The following is a 14,789-nucleotide window of genomic DNA, read 5'->3' on the forward strand; positions in this document are numbered from 1 at the left end:
CAAACCATTGCACAGACATGTCTTATTTGACTACTTTGAGCAACAAGAATGACGTACCAAAACTGAAACTACAAACACCGTTTGAAACGAACAACTTTATTCAGATCACAAATGTTTTTCACACAGCTCATATGAAGTCTCTGGTTTGAAAGTTATTGTTCCTTCCCACTACGTTTCCTTTTATAGGCTACTACTAGTCATCTGTCACTCAGGAAAACAAGACAGGATATAACATAACCAAATGCAATTTAAAAATGTAGTCTGAAGTTGAAACGATAAATGAGAAGAAAGCTATAAAAGGCTGTTTTTAGCATGTAAACACTGGGGTGTGCTTTCAGGGTGAGGGGGTTTTCAGGCTTAGTTCTGGAGGTCGGCGGGAGGCAAAAGGGAGGAAGTACTCTCTGGCAAACTGGAAGACATCATTTGGTTTCCTCAACAGCAAAAACTGCAGAAAGTCAGATATGAGGGCACGGATCTCTGGATGCTGTCTCATGTATGAGGCATGGTCCGCCTTCAGCTCCTCCTGCCCCAACGAGACAAAGACGCATATTCATATTCTGTTCAAAGGATTTATAGGCTAAGATTATGATGGGATACATATTGGGTAAGGAGGAACCCTTATTCTTCAGTCAGTTTGAATATACTATTAATAATATGAGAACATTATTTGTTACCTTTATGTCCAAAAACTTAGAGTGCATCTGCATGTCTTCTTCGCAAACCAGAGGAATCTTCTCAAAACCTAACACACAGACAACATGATTGATTATGTTACATTAAAAAATGTTTTATGTGTGTGAAACAATGGTTACCTTTTTTTAGCTGTAGAAGCCTCATGGTGACCGGTGATCCCACCTGCACTCTGCTGGCCATGTGCCTGATGAGAGAAAATTAACTGCTCAAAAGATCATTCATCAACTCAAATTTAAAAATAAATTTTCACAAAGTGATTAACAAAAGATAAAAGTCCCAATTGCATGCACTTGTTGAGGATGCAGGTGTATATATATCCCTGGTGGCTGAACAGTACGCCATGAACACACACACACATGAAAAACAAACAAACAAGAAAAACACATGCACAGAACTGAAATTAAATTATACAGCTTGGGCCTCTGAAGTAGCTGCAAACACAGTGATCCACATTGTTGGGCAGGGAGACTGTCCAACAAGATCAGGAACCTGAGGATGTATAGTCACTGAGCTTACCCATCACCTAGGAAGTAGCACTGCCAGGTAGTGGGGCCCTCCTCCACGGAGTGAACAATCCTCTCCACCCCAAATACCTCCACAGTCTCATCCCCAACCTCCAGCTGCTTCACACCCAGCTTGCTCTGATCACAGAGAAACAGATGATCAGAGTTCACTATTCAAACAAGACACAGAATGACCACGAGGTCACATTGTCATAATTACTTACAAAAGTGGTGTGGATGATGTGTAATCCCTGGTCAAAGGAGATAAAGGTCATGTGTTCGGGAACCTTCTTCCTAAGAGCGAGCAGGCGCATCAGCAGCAAGTTGGACCCCTCGGTAACGAGCCCGTTTAGGACAGACATGGGATAAGAAACGCTCTCCATTGACGTCTCCTGTATACATACACAAAAGATTATTAACACTTACAGTAATTTCATAACAGCAAGTTTGTTGACATCTCCAATGGTAAATGTTTGTATAAAACAGTTTGAAGCCATTATAATGAATGACACATTTGAATCCAGATTTCACAAAACGATATAACTACTTTGCTTGCTCATCAAGATGTTTTTAACCATGGCGAAAGGTCATCATATTAGCATGTATGTCACATAAAATTGGTTAGAGGCCCTAGGGCTGATAGAACCCTAATATTGTTTTTATCAAGGTTACGTACAGTTATTGCCCAGACCACTCTATAGTTTCCTCTCTCACCTCTCCTACAGTGGTAACTTTATCGATCACCATCTGCCCGTCATGCTGCACCATGTGACACCTCCTGTCCAAACTGTGACCCTCAAGCTGAAAAGGGGATTCAATGTGTTTAAATGACAACAGAACAAAAACAGACAGATGTGGCATGAGAATGAAAGGCATTAGGTACCGCAGGTCCTTCCTTCCAGCTGCTGTCAGGTTGCACAACCAACTCTGCTCCCAGCAGACCACATGATACATGACAATAAAAACATGACAATAAAAACCTGTGCAATACATTACACTGTGCAATAATAGTTAAAATAGTTAAAATAGTTATTTCTGTCTGTAAATATAATATTTCAGTTATTGTTGTTTTTCTACTGTTTCTTACTGCTTATTTATATTACTCTATGCTGCTGTAAGCCTGCAAATTTCCCCGCTGCGAGACTAATAAAGGATTATCTTATCTTATCTTATTTAAGTGCCACAGTACAACGTTTCCAATTCCTTGTGTGTTAAAATTAGACAGTGTGGGAAGATTGCAATGATTCACCTTGACATACTCATGGTAATCTTCCTCCAGCACCTCCAGGTCCGTGGTTATGTAGGCTTAAATGGACGAGGATAAAAGACATGAAGAAAGGGTATATGTGACACATCTGTAAATAGACGACACTATGGAGGTGAACCTGTCTTTGCATCCCTTTCACCCCCTCACCTGTCACTGTAGTTCCACACGGGGAGTCATCAATGGCTCCCTGGCTCTGAGCATGCAGGAGCATACAGGGCTGCTGGGCTCTACGGTCAAACTCCACCGTCACACTGAACTTCCCAAGGTCCCGGCCGCCCTCTGACACAGTCACCAGAGAGTCTGGAAACACACACTTGAGCAGCTCTGCAGGCTCTGAGAGAGGTATGAGGGGGTTAAGTTAAAACATGCATTCGTATTAGTTGTTGCACTTATTGTATTCCTATTCGTTTACTGCACTTATCCTATTCGTAGTAGTTTGTAGCACTTATTGTATTCGTATTAGTCTGTTGCAATTATTGTTTTCGTAGTAATTTGTTCCTGCACTATACTTTTGCTCTGGTTTATGCTTTAAGATACTTGTTTAAGAAAGGAGATGCACTTATGACTTCTGGTGACTAGTAGTTCTCTTGAATACCTATGTTGAATACACTTCCTGTAAGTCGCTTTGGATAAAAGCGTCTGCTAAATGACTGTAATGTAATGTAATGTAACATGAGCCTAAATGGACAGGGTCCAATTTCTGTAGAGCTTATTTTCTATTTTTGGCTCACTGCTACTATGAAATAGCCTAATTATCAATAGTCTCTGTCTGAGACATGTGCCAAAACCAGGTGTGCTAACACTCAGGCGTAGCCTATGCAGTTCCTGTCTCCTACTGGCGCTCAAAGCCTGCAGAGTAACGTTACACTGACAACTCACCGACGCTGGACATGAACGTAAGCGCTTCGTCGGACGCTTTCAACTCCATTGCGAGGTCGAGTCCCTCAATCCCAGCCAAGGCTCCCGCAGGTGTCTCGTCTTCCAGCGGGGCTTCCATCATCCGCAGAGACTCCCGGTAATAGAGGGTTTACTACACTATTTCTTGTTTCGACAGATTGCTTTTTAATTGTTATGATGAGCAGCTTTTCTTAGGTAACATCTATTTGCAGCCTTCTTTCCGATACGGAAGTGAGGACTAACAAATGTGAGTTGTCGTGGCAACGACGCTGTAGTACCGTAACGACGGATGCATGTGCGCAACCGAATTCCCATCAAAGCAAGTGCACTCAGACTAATCTTATTCATTGGTCATAATCATAGACTGGGTCATAGTACGTGTTGGTTGAATCCGCTTTAAAAATCCTTCATGTGAAAAATGAAAACTTCTAAATAATGGCAACAACCAGCATTTTTTCTACATCATCATATCAATGTACTAATGCTGTTCTGGTTTTTGTTTGACACTTTCAGATACTCTACTTAACTTAATGTTTAGAGTCAATAAAAATGTTTTTTCTACATTAGTAACTTATTTGTTAGATATTGACATGCCACCAGTATTCTGCATTCAGGACTTATGTTTGTAATATTTTCTGGTGAAATGGTATAACTCGATAAGGCTTATGTTAACGTAACCTCGTTATATCATTGACCCACCAGTGATTATCATACTGTTAGCAAAAAAACAACAACACAAATGTGTGACAATATAATGGTTCAATGTTATAAAAATACAAGATTTTGAATGATACAAAAGACAGAGTACATTTTAAGAAAGCCATCCCCCTGAGTTAATTATAGATCCATAATTAAGCCATCAGGTATAGGGAGATTGCATGAGTTTTGCCGATGAAGCTTCAATCGCGATGTGGAGACAACACAAGTCTCTTCCTTAGGGTGAACCTAACTTCAGGCATCTGCTTTACTGCCCCAGGTTGACTACAGCCCTCTTTCTGGCCCACTTCATTGTTCACATGTTGGAGGATGGTGGTAATGTCTTCACTCCTAAAAGGTCACATTATGATTAAGTGTACAGTATACGCTTGAACTTAATCGATTATATCATCAAATCTACAAAATACTGTGGATACTTCACTAACTATTTATGCATTCTTGAGTGTCATATTTACCTCTGACAGCCCTCCTTTAGCTGCTGACACACAGATTGGACGAACCAGCTCCCATCTGTTTTGTGTCTAAATGATACATGATCTTCAACAGTGGCCACAGCAACCAGAACATCAGCATCCTCTGGGATGAAAAGCGAGTAAGAATCATCAGCCTGCAGATCTTCTAATAACACTCCATGCTGTACCTGCCCTCCCTGACAGGCCTGGATCAGGAACACTTTGGGCTTGCCGGTGAGGGTCGATTGAGCTGTCGGCTTGAATGTTCCAGTTATTTGTTTGATGGAAAGGGGCTGCTCGTCAGTACCGAAGACTACACCCTTCCTTCCGTGACTGAGAATACAGCAGATAAAGGCATCGCCGTGCCGGGGAGCCTCCTGAAGAGCAGTGAATCCGCTGCCAGACCACTCCTGAACGTTGAACTCCTGCAGCTGAGAGAGGTCGCTCTGAGAAGCAAAGCATCTCAGCGCTCGCTCCATCTGGTCCTTGGTTTGGTCTTTACACATCAGTGCTCTGAAGCCCAGCCAGCTGAACACCTCTGCCAAACTTTCTGCAGGAAATTTCATAAAAATAAAACCAGAGTTAACCTTCAACCACCAAACGAACAGGACCATTGTGTAAATCCGTCCACTCTGTAACATACCAGCATCTTTGTTGGTTCCACTTCTCGCTTTGCTAGCCGTGAAATTCTCGTTGTTTATGATCACGCAGAGGCCGGTAGGCTGGCTGTTCAACTCGTACTGCTTGTCCTGAAAACAATGGACACACAATGTGTGACACAAACACATCATGAAGAAGCTAACTGGGGTGGATCATTTTTGCTATTTCAATATCTTTACTAAGACTTTTACTAAAGAGGTACCTTTGCTTTTCTTTACTAGTTTAAATGTATGATGTATGACAATATTACAAAGCTAATACTCTATATGTTAAAACAGGATAATAAGCATATCATATATCTCTCTGACAAAGCCTAACTTAAAACACAGATTCAAGCACAGTGTGCTATTTCAATATCAGGTAAATACCCCACCTCCTTTCGCCTCTTGCTGTCTGGAGGAAGAACATCTAAGGAAATCAGAGGACAACAGAATTACACCTCCAAACATAACAGCCTTAAGACGTCCACTTTGTGAATGTGAAACACACATAAGGCTGAATATGACCAATTTCTAATAATACAACATTATTAGCACAACGTAGAGGATTACAAATGCACTATTGCAAATCACGTCTAAATGCGGTCTAAACGTGAACGTTTAATAGACGTCTACAAATAGACGTTGAATAAACTTTCACTTTTGAACCACTTTTAGACGTCTTTTCAACGGAAAAATGCTCACTGGGACGTACCACTGTCGTCAACTGAACTAGCTTGGACAGGCTTGGGTAAAAAGCAGGTGCCATTCAACTGTATGCTCCTCAGCTCAGGGTAAGTCATTTTAATGTCCTCATCAGTTTGCAGGAGGTTCAGGAAGGCTTGGCAGCTCTCCTCTCCTTTGTTCACGAGCTTGTCCACGAGCTCAACGACGTGGCCCTCTACATCTTCTTTGTTGATGCTTTTAAGGTTGTTGTACTCGCGCCTAGTTATCAGGTTATTCTCATGAACTTTGTTGAGGATTAGCCGGTGGTCTCCACACAAAGTCTGCTGAATGGCTATCTTATTACGTCTCACTGTGTCTTTGGCTGACATGCTGAATCTGAGAAATAGAGACAAAAAAGATCAAGTATGGTAAGTGCACGATTCAGTACTGGGGTTTTGGTTCATAATACTTGCAAATTTCCCCGCTGCGGGACTAATAAAGGATTATCTTATCTTATCTTAGAGTCAATATGTGAAAGCTTTTAACATACGGCACATATACATTACAGTTTATCATTATGTGCTTCACTTAGTAGTGAGATTCATTTCTGATAATTTTCCAAACGTAGCAGCTAGAGTTACTCTGAAAAAGCAAGTATTCAGTGAGTTCAATGAGTTGGCTTTAAAATGAATCTAAGTAGCCTTGAATGTATGCCAAAGTGTCTAACGTTATTTTTTTAAAATCAGGTCCATTTACATTCAGAGTTGAACCTATCTAACTTAAACCATTTTCTACGAATATGGTATTCAATGTACCGGAAGTTTACTGCTGTACTTCGAAACTGTAACAAAGCTCCAACTATGACGTTACGCTTTGGTCACTTACCGTCAAGAAGTAAATTATTCCGCTTTCGGTGGTACATGGGAATTCCCTATCCTCGTGCTCGTACGGACTGTAGTACCTGCTTTCGTTTTCAGAGCTCGGTAGTCATATATCCGTACAAAGCTGGATTCTCTGTAGAATTTAAAATAGGCGTTTCAATCATGCATTTCAACGCTCAGGTTTTGTGAGCCATGTGCAAGCAATCCATCGAGTAAGTAAGCGACAGACAATGGAGGGTCGAGACTGTGCAGCTTGCACCGCTTAGTGAAAAAGTAGCACTTTGGCTATGAAGTAGTAACGACTAGCGGTGATAATAGACAGTATTTGAATGGGGCTCATCGCTCCCCTTGTGGCTGATGAGGGGAATCAGCTCCACCAGTGGTGTTTCCCTACCATTGGCCACAGGGTGCAACAATTAGCCTTCCTTAGCGAATAGGTTGCCGAAATCGAAAACTTACTCAGAACAGCTACGCTGCTATTTTATACTTATTGGAAGTATTATCATCATAAGAAAAAGGACTTCAAATTTGGTCAATACCAGACAGAGACTGAGATTGTCAATATAATCACAATTGTATGTTGAGTACGTATCTTTCCCTGGTGGTCTAGTGGTTAGGATTCGGCGCTCTCACCGCCGCGGCCCGGGTTCGATTCCCGGTCAGGGAACTGACTTTTATTTCATTGTGTGAGTACTAATTATTACTGATTGCACTATTTTCACAAGCTATTTGAAGATAAGATAAGATAATCCTTTATTAGTCCCGCAGCGGGGAAATTTGCAGGCTTACAGCAGCATAGAGTAAAGTGCACACAAGAGACATAGTAAAGAAAGACAGGATAAAAATAAAAATGAAAAATAAAAAAAAACAAGTATTATAAATAAGCAATAAAAACAGTAGAAAAACAACAATAACTGAAATATAATATTTACAGACAGAAAAAACTATTTTAACTATTATTGCACAGAAGCAGCCAAACCAACTGGAAACTTTTCTGTGACCTTTAGGGGGAAATATTAGTAGAATTGTTTTTCATTTTGTTGTAATTTTTTATGTTTACCTCTGATATTAAAACGATATACAGAGAAGTATCCAAATCATATACCTGTTAAGTTGCGCTAAAAGTATTGCTGAATTTAAGTCATCCTAACAGTGTCCAGTTCAACCGTTGTAATGTTATAAAGATTTTAGAAATACCAATGTCAATAATGACGAGTTTTGCCATCTCACAATCACACCAGAAATTTGGACCACATACCAAATACAAAACTTGTTTAACTGTGTGGATTTTAAATATTTTCAAATTCAGTTTACAGTTTAATTTATTTTCTGTTAATTTTATTTCCTAAAATGGATGTGTAAATGCTTTTTCAAAGCCGTTAGAAAACCTTTAGAATAAGAATAAAATTATAAGATAAGATAAGATAAGATAAGATAATCCTTTATTAGTCCCGCAGCAGGGAAATTTGCAGGCTTACAGCAGCATAGAGTAAAGTGCACACAAGAGACATAGTAGAAGAAAGACAAGATAAAAAAAAGTCAAAAAAAGAGAACTTTTGCAGGTGGCAGGTAGCAGAGTTGTATGTGAAGTCTGATGTGTATATGGAGAAGAGGAATGGAGCCAGAACGGTTCCTTGTGGGGCCCCCGTGCTGCAGGACACCCGATCTGACTCACACTCCTGTATCCTCACATACTGTGGACGGTTGGTGAGGTAGTCCAGGATCCACGCAGTGAGATGGTGGTCCACCCCGGTCTGCTCCAGCTTGTCCCTCAGAAGCAAAGGCTGGATGGTGTTGAAGGCACTGGAGAAGTCGAAGAACATGACTCTCACAGTGCTTCCAGCCTTTTCCAGGTGAGAAAGGCATCTTTGTAGTAGGTAGATGACAGCGCCATCCACCCCGATGCCAGATTGGTAGGCGAACTGAAGAGGGTCCAAAGATGAGATCACCAGGGGCGGAGGTGCACAAGGACCAGCCGCTCCAGGGTCTTCACCAGGTGGGATGTTAATGCCACCGGCCTGAAGCTGCTGAAGTCCTTGGCCCCCGGGGTCTTTGGGACTGGTACCACGCAGGACGTCTTCCATAGCTGTGGTACCCTCCCCAGCTTCAAGCTCAAGTTAAAGATGTGCTCCACTATCCTGCACAGCTGGTCTGCGTAGGATCTGAGGAGCCTTGAGCTGATGCTGTCTGGACCCGTGGCTTTTCTCACCTTCATTCTCTTCAGTTCTTTTCTCACCTGGTTAATTGAGAGGGACAAGCTGGGGGAAGGGGGCTGTGTGCTGTAGGTTGTTGGAGTGGGGGTGTTGGTGGAGTGCAGTGTTTGAGGAGTGTGGAGGGGAGCCGAGTGTTGTGGAAAAGGGGGTGGAGGAGGAGGAAGAAGAGGGGGGTAATCCACAGGGGGTGCAGACGATGGGGGCTGCAGCGGCAGGGAGGTCTGGGTGGGGGGAGGGGTGGGTGGCTGATCAAATCTGTTAAAGAATGAGTTCAGATCATTCACCCACTGTTGGTCCGCCACAGGCTGTTGGTTGGGCCCCTTGTGGCCAGACATGGCCTTGAGGCTCTTCCAGACTCCGCTGATGTTGTTCTGCTGCAGCTGATCCTCCATCTTTGTCCTGTAGACATTTTTCTACTATTTGTTATAGTTTGTAACATTATTAAAAATGTGTTTATTTTATTAGGATTCTCTAACTTTATTTAAAAGGTTACTGATTTGGTTATGTTTTAAGAAGTGACTTAAAAAAGACTAATTTGATACATGTTTCTAAAAACTTCAAAATTTTACTCAAAAAGTCAATGATTCTGCAGCTTTTAGAAAAATTACCAGTTTTATTGATCAACATTCTGATTTAGTTACTATTTATTTTCTCCAAGTTACCAATATATTTTAAAAGTTATCAACAGTTTTTAATGTATTTATCATCCAGACATTGCTTTAGATGTAACCAGATAAGATAAGTATATGGTTTTTCATCTTGCGGTGAATGAATGAGAAAATACGAATAAAGAAACAGGAAGAAACCCATCGTTTCCTGAAGCCTTGTACTGTATGTGACGTCATGCTTCATCTTTCCTCAGAATTGTGTTATTGTCTTCAGTCACTGAGAGCACTGACAGACGGCAACAGAGTGGAAGGACAGTAGGAGGTAAGGGCTTCTTAGTATTTATTTTTAGAATACTTGTAATATATACTGTAAGAGGAATCTGTGTTAGATTGTATTCATAAGAAAGCCTACACCTATTCATTGATTTATCCATCATCATAAGTTTGTTGTTCTTTTTTTACTTGTGGAAAATGTAGAAGCCTTATGAGGGCAGTGGAAATGTGTATGTTGTTGAAACTCATAACTGAAATTAACCAAGAGGAGATTAAGATTAATAAACAGAGAGCTGTTTGTATTTGATCAAATACCCATTGCGATGTCAGTCACTAAATGTAAGCATTTAAAAAGGGGAAGTATGAACTGCCAGGAAATTACTTAGTTAGAACTGCTACAACAGCTTCTCTATGTTCCGTAGAATTGGTTGAAGTCAGTTTCTCTGTCTTTGTGTGTTAACCCCTTAGCTATGAAGCTGCTTCCTGTCCATCCAATACTTTGGTCCAGTTTGCTGGTTTTGTGTGCCTCACAAAGTGGTGGGTACTCAAAGGATATTCAAGTTAAAACATGTCCTAAGGCTCTTCTTTAGCACATCATGTTTGATTCGACAAACATTTTTGGCTATCCTTTATCAGGGTGGTGTCGCAGTTTCTGCTTTCCTTGTACACAGTCTTCAAGAAAATCCTCCACTACCCTGATTAAGAGAAAACACACCAAAATGTTTCTAATTTTGGCGGACTTAAATAGATGATCACACTGTACTGCACGCACTTAAAGTTAGAACTTGACGATCCAAGGCTTTTAATTGATAATATATGTCCTCTTTTAACAGAGATGGAGTCCCCAGTCTGTAAGGCTGAAAAAGATCCGGGCAACGTGAGATTTAAAATGTTCTTTTGAACTCCAAACAGGCACAATAAGCGCATGCTGCTGTAAATACAGATGCATTTGTGTCTACATTTTTATCTTCAGTTCTTTATGTCTGTGGAACTGTTTCAGATCCATACACAGCCTATCGGGCAGGTGCACAATGTCGAGGAGGATAAGGTGTTCGATAACTTTTGCTGCCTCCTTTACCCAACAAATATACTCAACTGCTCCTGGTCATTCCACACTTTAGAGGAGGATGCTCAGCTCTTTGTCCACATCAGGTGTTTATTATTTTCTTAAATGACACATTACCCATACGGCAAAGTTTTGATGAGTATGAAAATATTGATATATAATAACAAAAGAGGCATGTTCAAATTGTATAGATTGTTTTGAGTGTGTATTCTTTTCACCCAGTATCTGTGACGGCAATAGCAAGGTTCACTATCCAAACCTTTCGTCGGAGAGAGTTGGATCAATGTCTTTGATTCTGCGAGAGCATGAGAATTTATATGTAATCCTCCACTTCAACATAACCCTGCATGACAAGTGGACCGTCTACTCCTGGGAAAACAACATGAACATGCTAGGTAATACTCAACAACTCAATGACGGCGTTTGTCTTAGAGTATCTGCAAATGATCCTACTACAAATGGTATTCAATGGCATCCACTGTTTGAATAATGCATTGGTAGCCCTTTATTTAGAGACGATCATTAGACATGGGTCCTCACCAGGATCCCCAAATATTCAACCAAAGCTACCAAGTACCACTCCAATACCCAAAACAATCAATGCAACTAAGGATCACAATGAAATACTCACTGGTACATTAATGTCAATCCATGCATGTCTATACAACCTTCAGACAGTGTCATGTCCTGACCCTCGGGGACGCCCCCTTAGCAACCTTGGTACCTGGAAAGCAATTTAAGAGAGAAAGAAGCCAGAAATTACAGGCTTCCTGTAGAGCCCCATCCCCCTGGTTAACCACCTACCCAATATTAGCTGACTCACTCAACCCTAGTCTTCATTCAGGTTAGTGGCCGAATAAATTAAGCACAAAGCCCAGTGACCCGGTTAACTCTTAAGGCACTGAAAGGCCGAGCTCTAACCATTACTAAAAGTGGTCTAAATCAATAACACGATAAAATATAAATGGGTACAGATCCTACTATTGATATAGTGATATTGCTTTTTTTTATCAGACATAAGGGTACAATACAAGGCAAAAATATATGGAGCAACACACTTACTGGAGTATAGATAGCTCAGCAAAATAAAGCCAATATACAAAACCCTAAACATACCAGAGCAAGTCAAAATCTGTGCGAAAAACTCCCTTTAAGGAGGAACCACCTTTTGTTTGTTGTTTAATAACAAAAAGGAAGGCCACACACTGATCTATCCGTCAAAACCTAATTTATTCAACTCAGATTAACAAATATATCTTCTACCTGGTGGGGCGTAAGAGAGACATCAGTTATGTAAGAAGAAAATATGGAGTTGCAAATCAAACTGAGGAAGAACGCTGATGTGAATGCAGTAGGCCAGACTTAGAAAGAGTGAGACTCCCATGAAGGACAGTCCTACATGAGTTTTTAGAAGCCCAGCCCAGATAAGCAGGTACGAGCAGACGACCGTCCAAGCTCCACCTATCAGACGCTCCCTGTATCTGCAGAACGAACAGCGGAGCAGACAATCAGTTAGAGTGGGAGGGGTCAACACATGATGTATGCATGAATTTGGTAATCTGAATGTTCAGGTTCTGTTTAGACTGTAGGTTGTAGTTTGTTAACAACAGACCCTACCAATGAATTCTTATTTATTCATATTTGTGTGTGTGTTTGTGCCACAGAGGTCCTGCTTCCACCCCAGAAGATTGCTGCATCATTCAAAGATGGAAGCCTGTTGGTGACATGGGGTCTTCCCCAAAGTCGAGTTAACTATAAACCCTCGTGCTTTGAATACCAGCTGGACATGGGTGACCAGGTATGCCTGTTTATATGTATATGGATGGTCATTATTTCATAAACAAAACATGGAGTAACATTTAGTGCATTATCTACTGATGCACATACAGTAAGCAAGAGCAATCTCAACAAAGTGAACCTACTGAGTGTTCTCCTGTCTAATCTTTATATTTTTAATAAACAGGAAAGACCCAAATACTTGACCAACCAGCTGGTTTACACAGAGCCCAACGCAGATCCCACCAGCACCTACAACCTGAGGATGAGGATGAGGAAGATGGAAAAATGCCAAGAATCTTCATGGAGTGAATGGAGTCCCTCTGTCAGTGAGTGTCATGTCAATTAGTGGTTTGAACAAAGGCTGGTGACTTTACATCATCTCCATCCATCAGTTGATTGGTTGATGTCTGGAGGTCTGAATACACTATGTGTGTGTGTGTGTGTGTGTGTGTGTGTGTGTGTGTGTGTGTGTGTGTGTGTGTGTGTGTGTGTGTGTGTGTGTGTGTGTGTGTGTGTGTGTGTGTCTGTTTGTAGCAGTGGAACAGTCGGTTCACAAACTCAGCACTCTGGTGATCGTCTCAATTTCACTTGGGATACCCATGATCCTCCTGGCTGTGCTGCTGCTGTTGCGCCATCAGAGGTACTGATTCTGTCGCTAACTTAACTTCTAACCTTTTGACTGATGTGTGACTCATGCACAAACGCTTTCACATGCAACACAGCTCCTTGCTGATTCCTCTTCACACTTGTCTCATTTGTTAAGCTGTGTCTGATACAAAGAACTCAGTCCCTCTCTTTAAAATGTGAAACAGTGTGAGTTGGAACACAAAATGACCCTGAAGTAAACAGAATGGGTGGAGTTAAGTGAGAAAACACAGAAAGGAGAAGTAAGAGGGGTGGGGGTAGATTATTTTTGTCTGAAAAGCCGATGCAAAACATTCACCCTAGACTTCCTTAAGGGTTAAAAGAGAAACGCCCCCGTACAGTTCTAAAATAGCCCAAAAGGGGAAAAACATGAGATGAAAGAAAAAGCAAAAGACAGTAAAGAAAGGATGTGCTTCTTTTTTTTTCCCTTTCTGTGGCGGTTTCAGTTTAATACTATATATTTTAAAACAAAAAAAATATTATTTTAGCCAACGTAGAATGAGTTTGTATATTAGTGCTTAAGGCTCATTTTGTGTTGGGTTTTTTTCAGGGTTTCTAAGGTTCTGTTTCCTCCCATTCCTTGCCCCCCGCCAAAGTACAAATGTTTCCTGGAAAAAAGTGAAACATTCAATGTAAGTATACACCCATACTGGCACACCCGCTGACATCAGACACTTTGCCACTCATCCAACATGACATTTAGGTTTTTTTTGTGTTTTTTTTGTTGTCTCCAGATCTACCCTGCTCAGCCAGCCGACCCCGAGATCACAGAGGTGGAGTACACGGAGCGAAAGCCTGAAAAGACATGATCAAAGCAATGTGGGAAGACACATTCAAGTGTTTGAAAAAAGGAACATCTTACTGCCAGGCCAGACCATTAAACAATTAGCATAAGTGTGCATAAGTGTGCATAAGTGTGCATAAGTGTTTTTACTCCGCTTGGTCATCATCTTGTGAATATAAACAAGGGGGACATGTTCAGTGATGAGTTTTGAAGAAATACATTTGTTTAGCCTGAACTTGCCAGTTAGCCGCTATTGAAACGTAGATCTATAGTGCTTCTACAAAACATGTTTATTTTTTTGGGGTGTGAAGTAAAGTTGAGTGATATAATAAAATATCAAATGCTCATTTAAAGTGAATTCAAGTGAATTAGTCAACCTTTATTTATATAAGGTAGTCCAATAAGAGCCTTTCACACTCTGTATGGGAGCCTACAGAGGACAAAAAACGTTTAGACAAAGAAAACAATTTCACAAATCAACATTATGATTACATTATTACGAGGGTTTTAAGAAAAGAGCATCAAACCACCATTAAACAAAATGTGAACACAACGATATTGAAGTTAACCCAATAAAGTTTGACATTTTGGGAAGTACACTCATTTGCTGATTGGAGGACAGTCAGATAAGAGGATTGACACCACTCTAGTATTTATCCGTTGAAGCTAAAGCAGTGAGGCATTCAGCTTAGTTTAGCACTCTCCTT

The 14,789-nt window shown here is 40.9% G+C and overlaps 3 protein-coding genes and 1 non-coding gene across 9 annotated transcripts; 2 read left to right on the plus strand and 2 right to left on the minus strand.

Annotated features, from left to right (window-relative positions):
* Positions 1–132: 132 nt before the first annotated feature.
* catip (ciliogenesis associated TTC17 interacting protein) lies at positions 133–3,606 on the minus strand. Its single transcript, XM_054596175.1, has 9 exons — positions 3,343–3,606; positions 2,611–2,796; positions 2,446–2,501; positions 1,911–1,997; positions 1,421–1,588; positions 1,210–1,334; positions 813–877; positions 675–742; positions 133–523 (listed from the first exon to the last, which is right to left on the minus strand). Exons 1-9 carry the CDS (start codon positions 3,461–3,463, stop codon positions 335–337), a joined length of 1,065 nt encoding a protein of 354 aa, XP_054452150.1. The 5' UTR covers positions 3,464–3,606; the 3' UTR covers positions 133–334.
* Positions 3,607–4,068: 462 nt separating this feature from the next.
* LOC129088906 (caspase-8-like) lies at positions 4,069–6,808 on the minus strand. 2 transcript variants are annotated; one of them, XM_054596167.1, is made up of 6 exons: positions 6,719–6,808; positions 5,883–6,229; positions 5,563–5,597; positions 5,173–5,278; positions 4,533–5,079; positions 4,069–4,407 (listed from the first exon to the last, which is right to left on the minus strand). In XM_054596167.1, the coding sequence occupies exons 2-6, from the start codon at positions 6,220–6,222 to the stop codon at positions 4,260–4,262; spliced, it is 1,176 nt and encodes a 391-aa protein (XP_054452142.1). In that variant the 5' UTR covers positions 6,223–6,229; positions 6,719–6,808; the 3' UTR covers positions 4,069–4,259. The 2 variants fall into 2 exon arrangements, with proteins under 2 accessions (XP_054452142.1, XP_054452143.1); XM_054596168.1 differs by lacking the exon at positions 6,719–6,808 and adding an exon at positions 6,649–6,710.
* Positions 5,890–14,630, plus strand: LOC129088907 (uncharacterized). Of its 5 annotated transcripts, none has more exons than XM_054596170.1 (11): positions 5,890–5,961; positions 9,790–9,857; positions 10,277–10,345; positions 10,642–10,685; positions 10,809–10,960; positions 11,097–11,269; positions 12,539–12,672; positions 12,838–12,979; positions 13,188–13,293; positions 13,849–13,930; positions 14,033–14,630. In XM_054596170.1, the coding sequence occupies exons 1-11, from the start codon at positions 5,945–5,947 to the stop codon at positions 14,105–14,107; spliced, it is 1,062 nt and encodes a 353-aa protein (XP_054452145.1). In that variant the 5' UTR covers positions 5,890–5,944; the 3' UTR covers positions 14,108–14,630. The 5 variants fall into 5 exon arrangements, with proteins under 5 accessions (XP_054452145.1, XP_054452149.1, XP_054452144.1 ...); XM_054596174.1 differs by lacking the exon at positions 5,890–5,961 and adding an exon at positions 6,202–6,261; XM_054596169.1 differs by lacking the exon at positions 5,890–5,961 and adding an exon at positions 6,800–6,926.
* Positions 7,310–7,381, plus strand: trnae-cuc (transfer RNA glutamic acid (anticodon CUC)). Its single transcript has one exon. It is a non-coding gene; the product is annotated as a tRNA-Glu (tRNA).
* Positions 14,631–14,789: the final 159 nt, after the last annotated feature.

The sequence above is a fragment of the Anoplopoma fimbria genome, chromosome 3, assembly GCF_027596085.1.
Source record: "Anoplopoma fimbria isolate UVic2021 breed Golden Eagle Sablefish chromosome 3, Afim_UVic_2022, whole genome shotgun sequence".
In the NCBI taxonomy this organism is placed as follows: domain Eukaryota; kingdom Metazoa; phylum Chordata; class Actinopteri; order Perciformes; family Anoplopomatidae; genus Anoplopoma; species Anoplopoma fimbria.

Bases quoted from the DNA above. Each gene is read 5' to 3' on its own strand.
- catip (XM_054596175.1), bottom strand. From the start codon at position 3,463: ATGATGGAAGCCCCGCTGGAAGACGAGACACCTGCGGGAGCCTTGGCT. The intron at 2,502-2,610 runs GTGAGGGGGTGA...CGTCCATTTAAG, and splicing joins GTGTGGAACTACAGTGACAG to CCTACATAACCACGGACCTG. The intron at 743-812 runs GTAACCATTGTT...TCTGTGTGTTAG, and splicing joins GCTTCTACAGCTAAAAAAAG to GTTTTGAGAAGATTCCTCTG.
- LOC129088906 (XM_054596167.1), bottom strand. From the start codon at position 6,222: ATGTCAGCCAAAGACACAGTGAGACGTAATAAGATAGCCATTCAGCAG. The intron at 5,598-5,882 runs GTACGTCCCAGT...TGATTTCCTTAG, and splicing joins TAGTTCAGTTGACGACAGTG to ATGTTCTTCCTCCAGACAGC. The intron at 4,408-4,532 runs GTAAATATGACA...GTGACCTTTTAG, and splicing joins CTAAAGGAGGGCTGTCAGAG to GAGTGAAGACATTACCACCA.
- LOC129088907 (XM_054596169.1), top strand. From the start codon at position 6,907: ATGTGCAAGCAATCCATCGA. The intron at 6,927-9,789 runs GTAAGTAAGCGA...ATCTTTCCTCAG, and splicing joins ATGTGCAAGCAATCCATCGA to AATTGTGTTATTGTCTTCAG. The intron at 12,980-13,187 runs GTGAGTGTCATG...GTCTGTTTGTAG, and splicing joins TGAATGGAGTCCCTCTGTCA to CAGTGGAACAGTCGGTTCAC.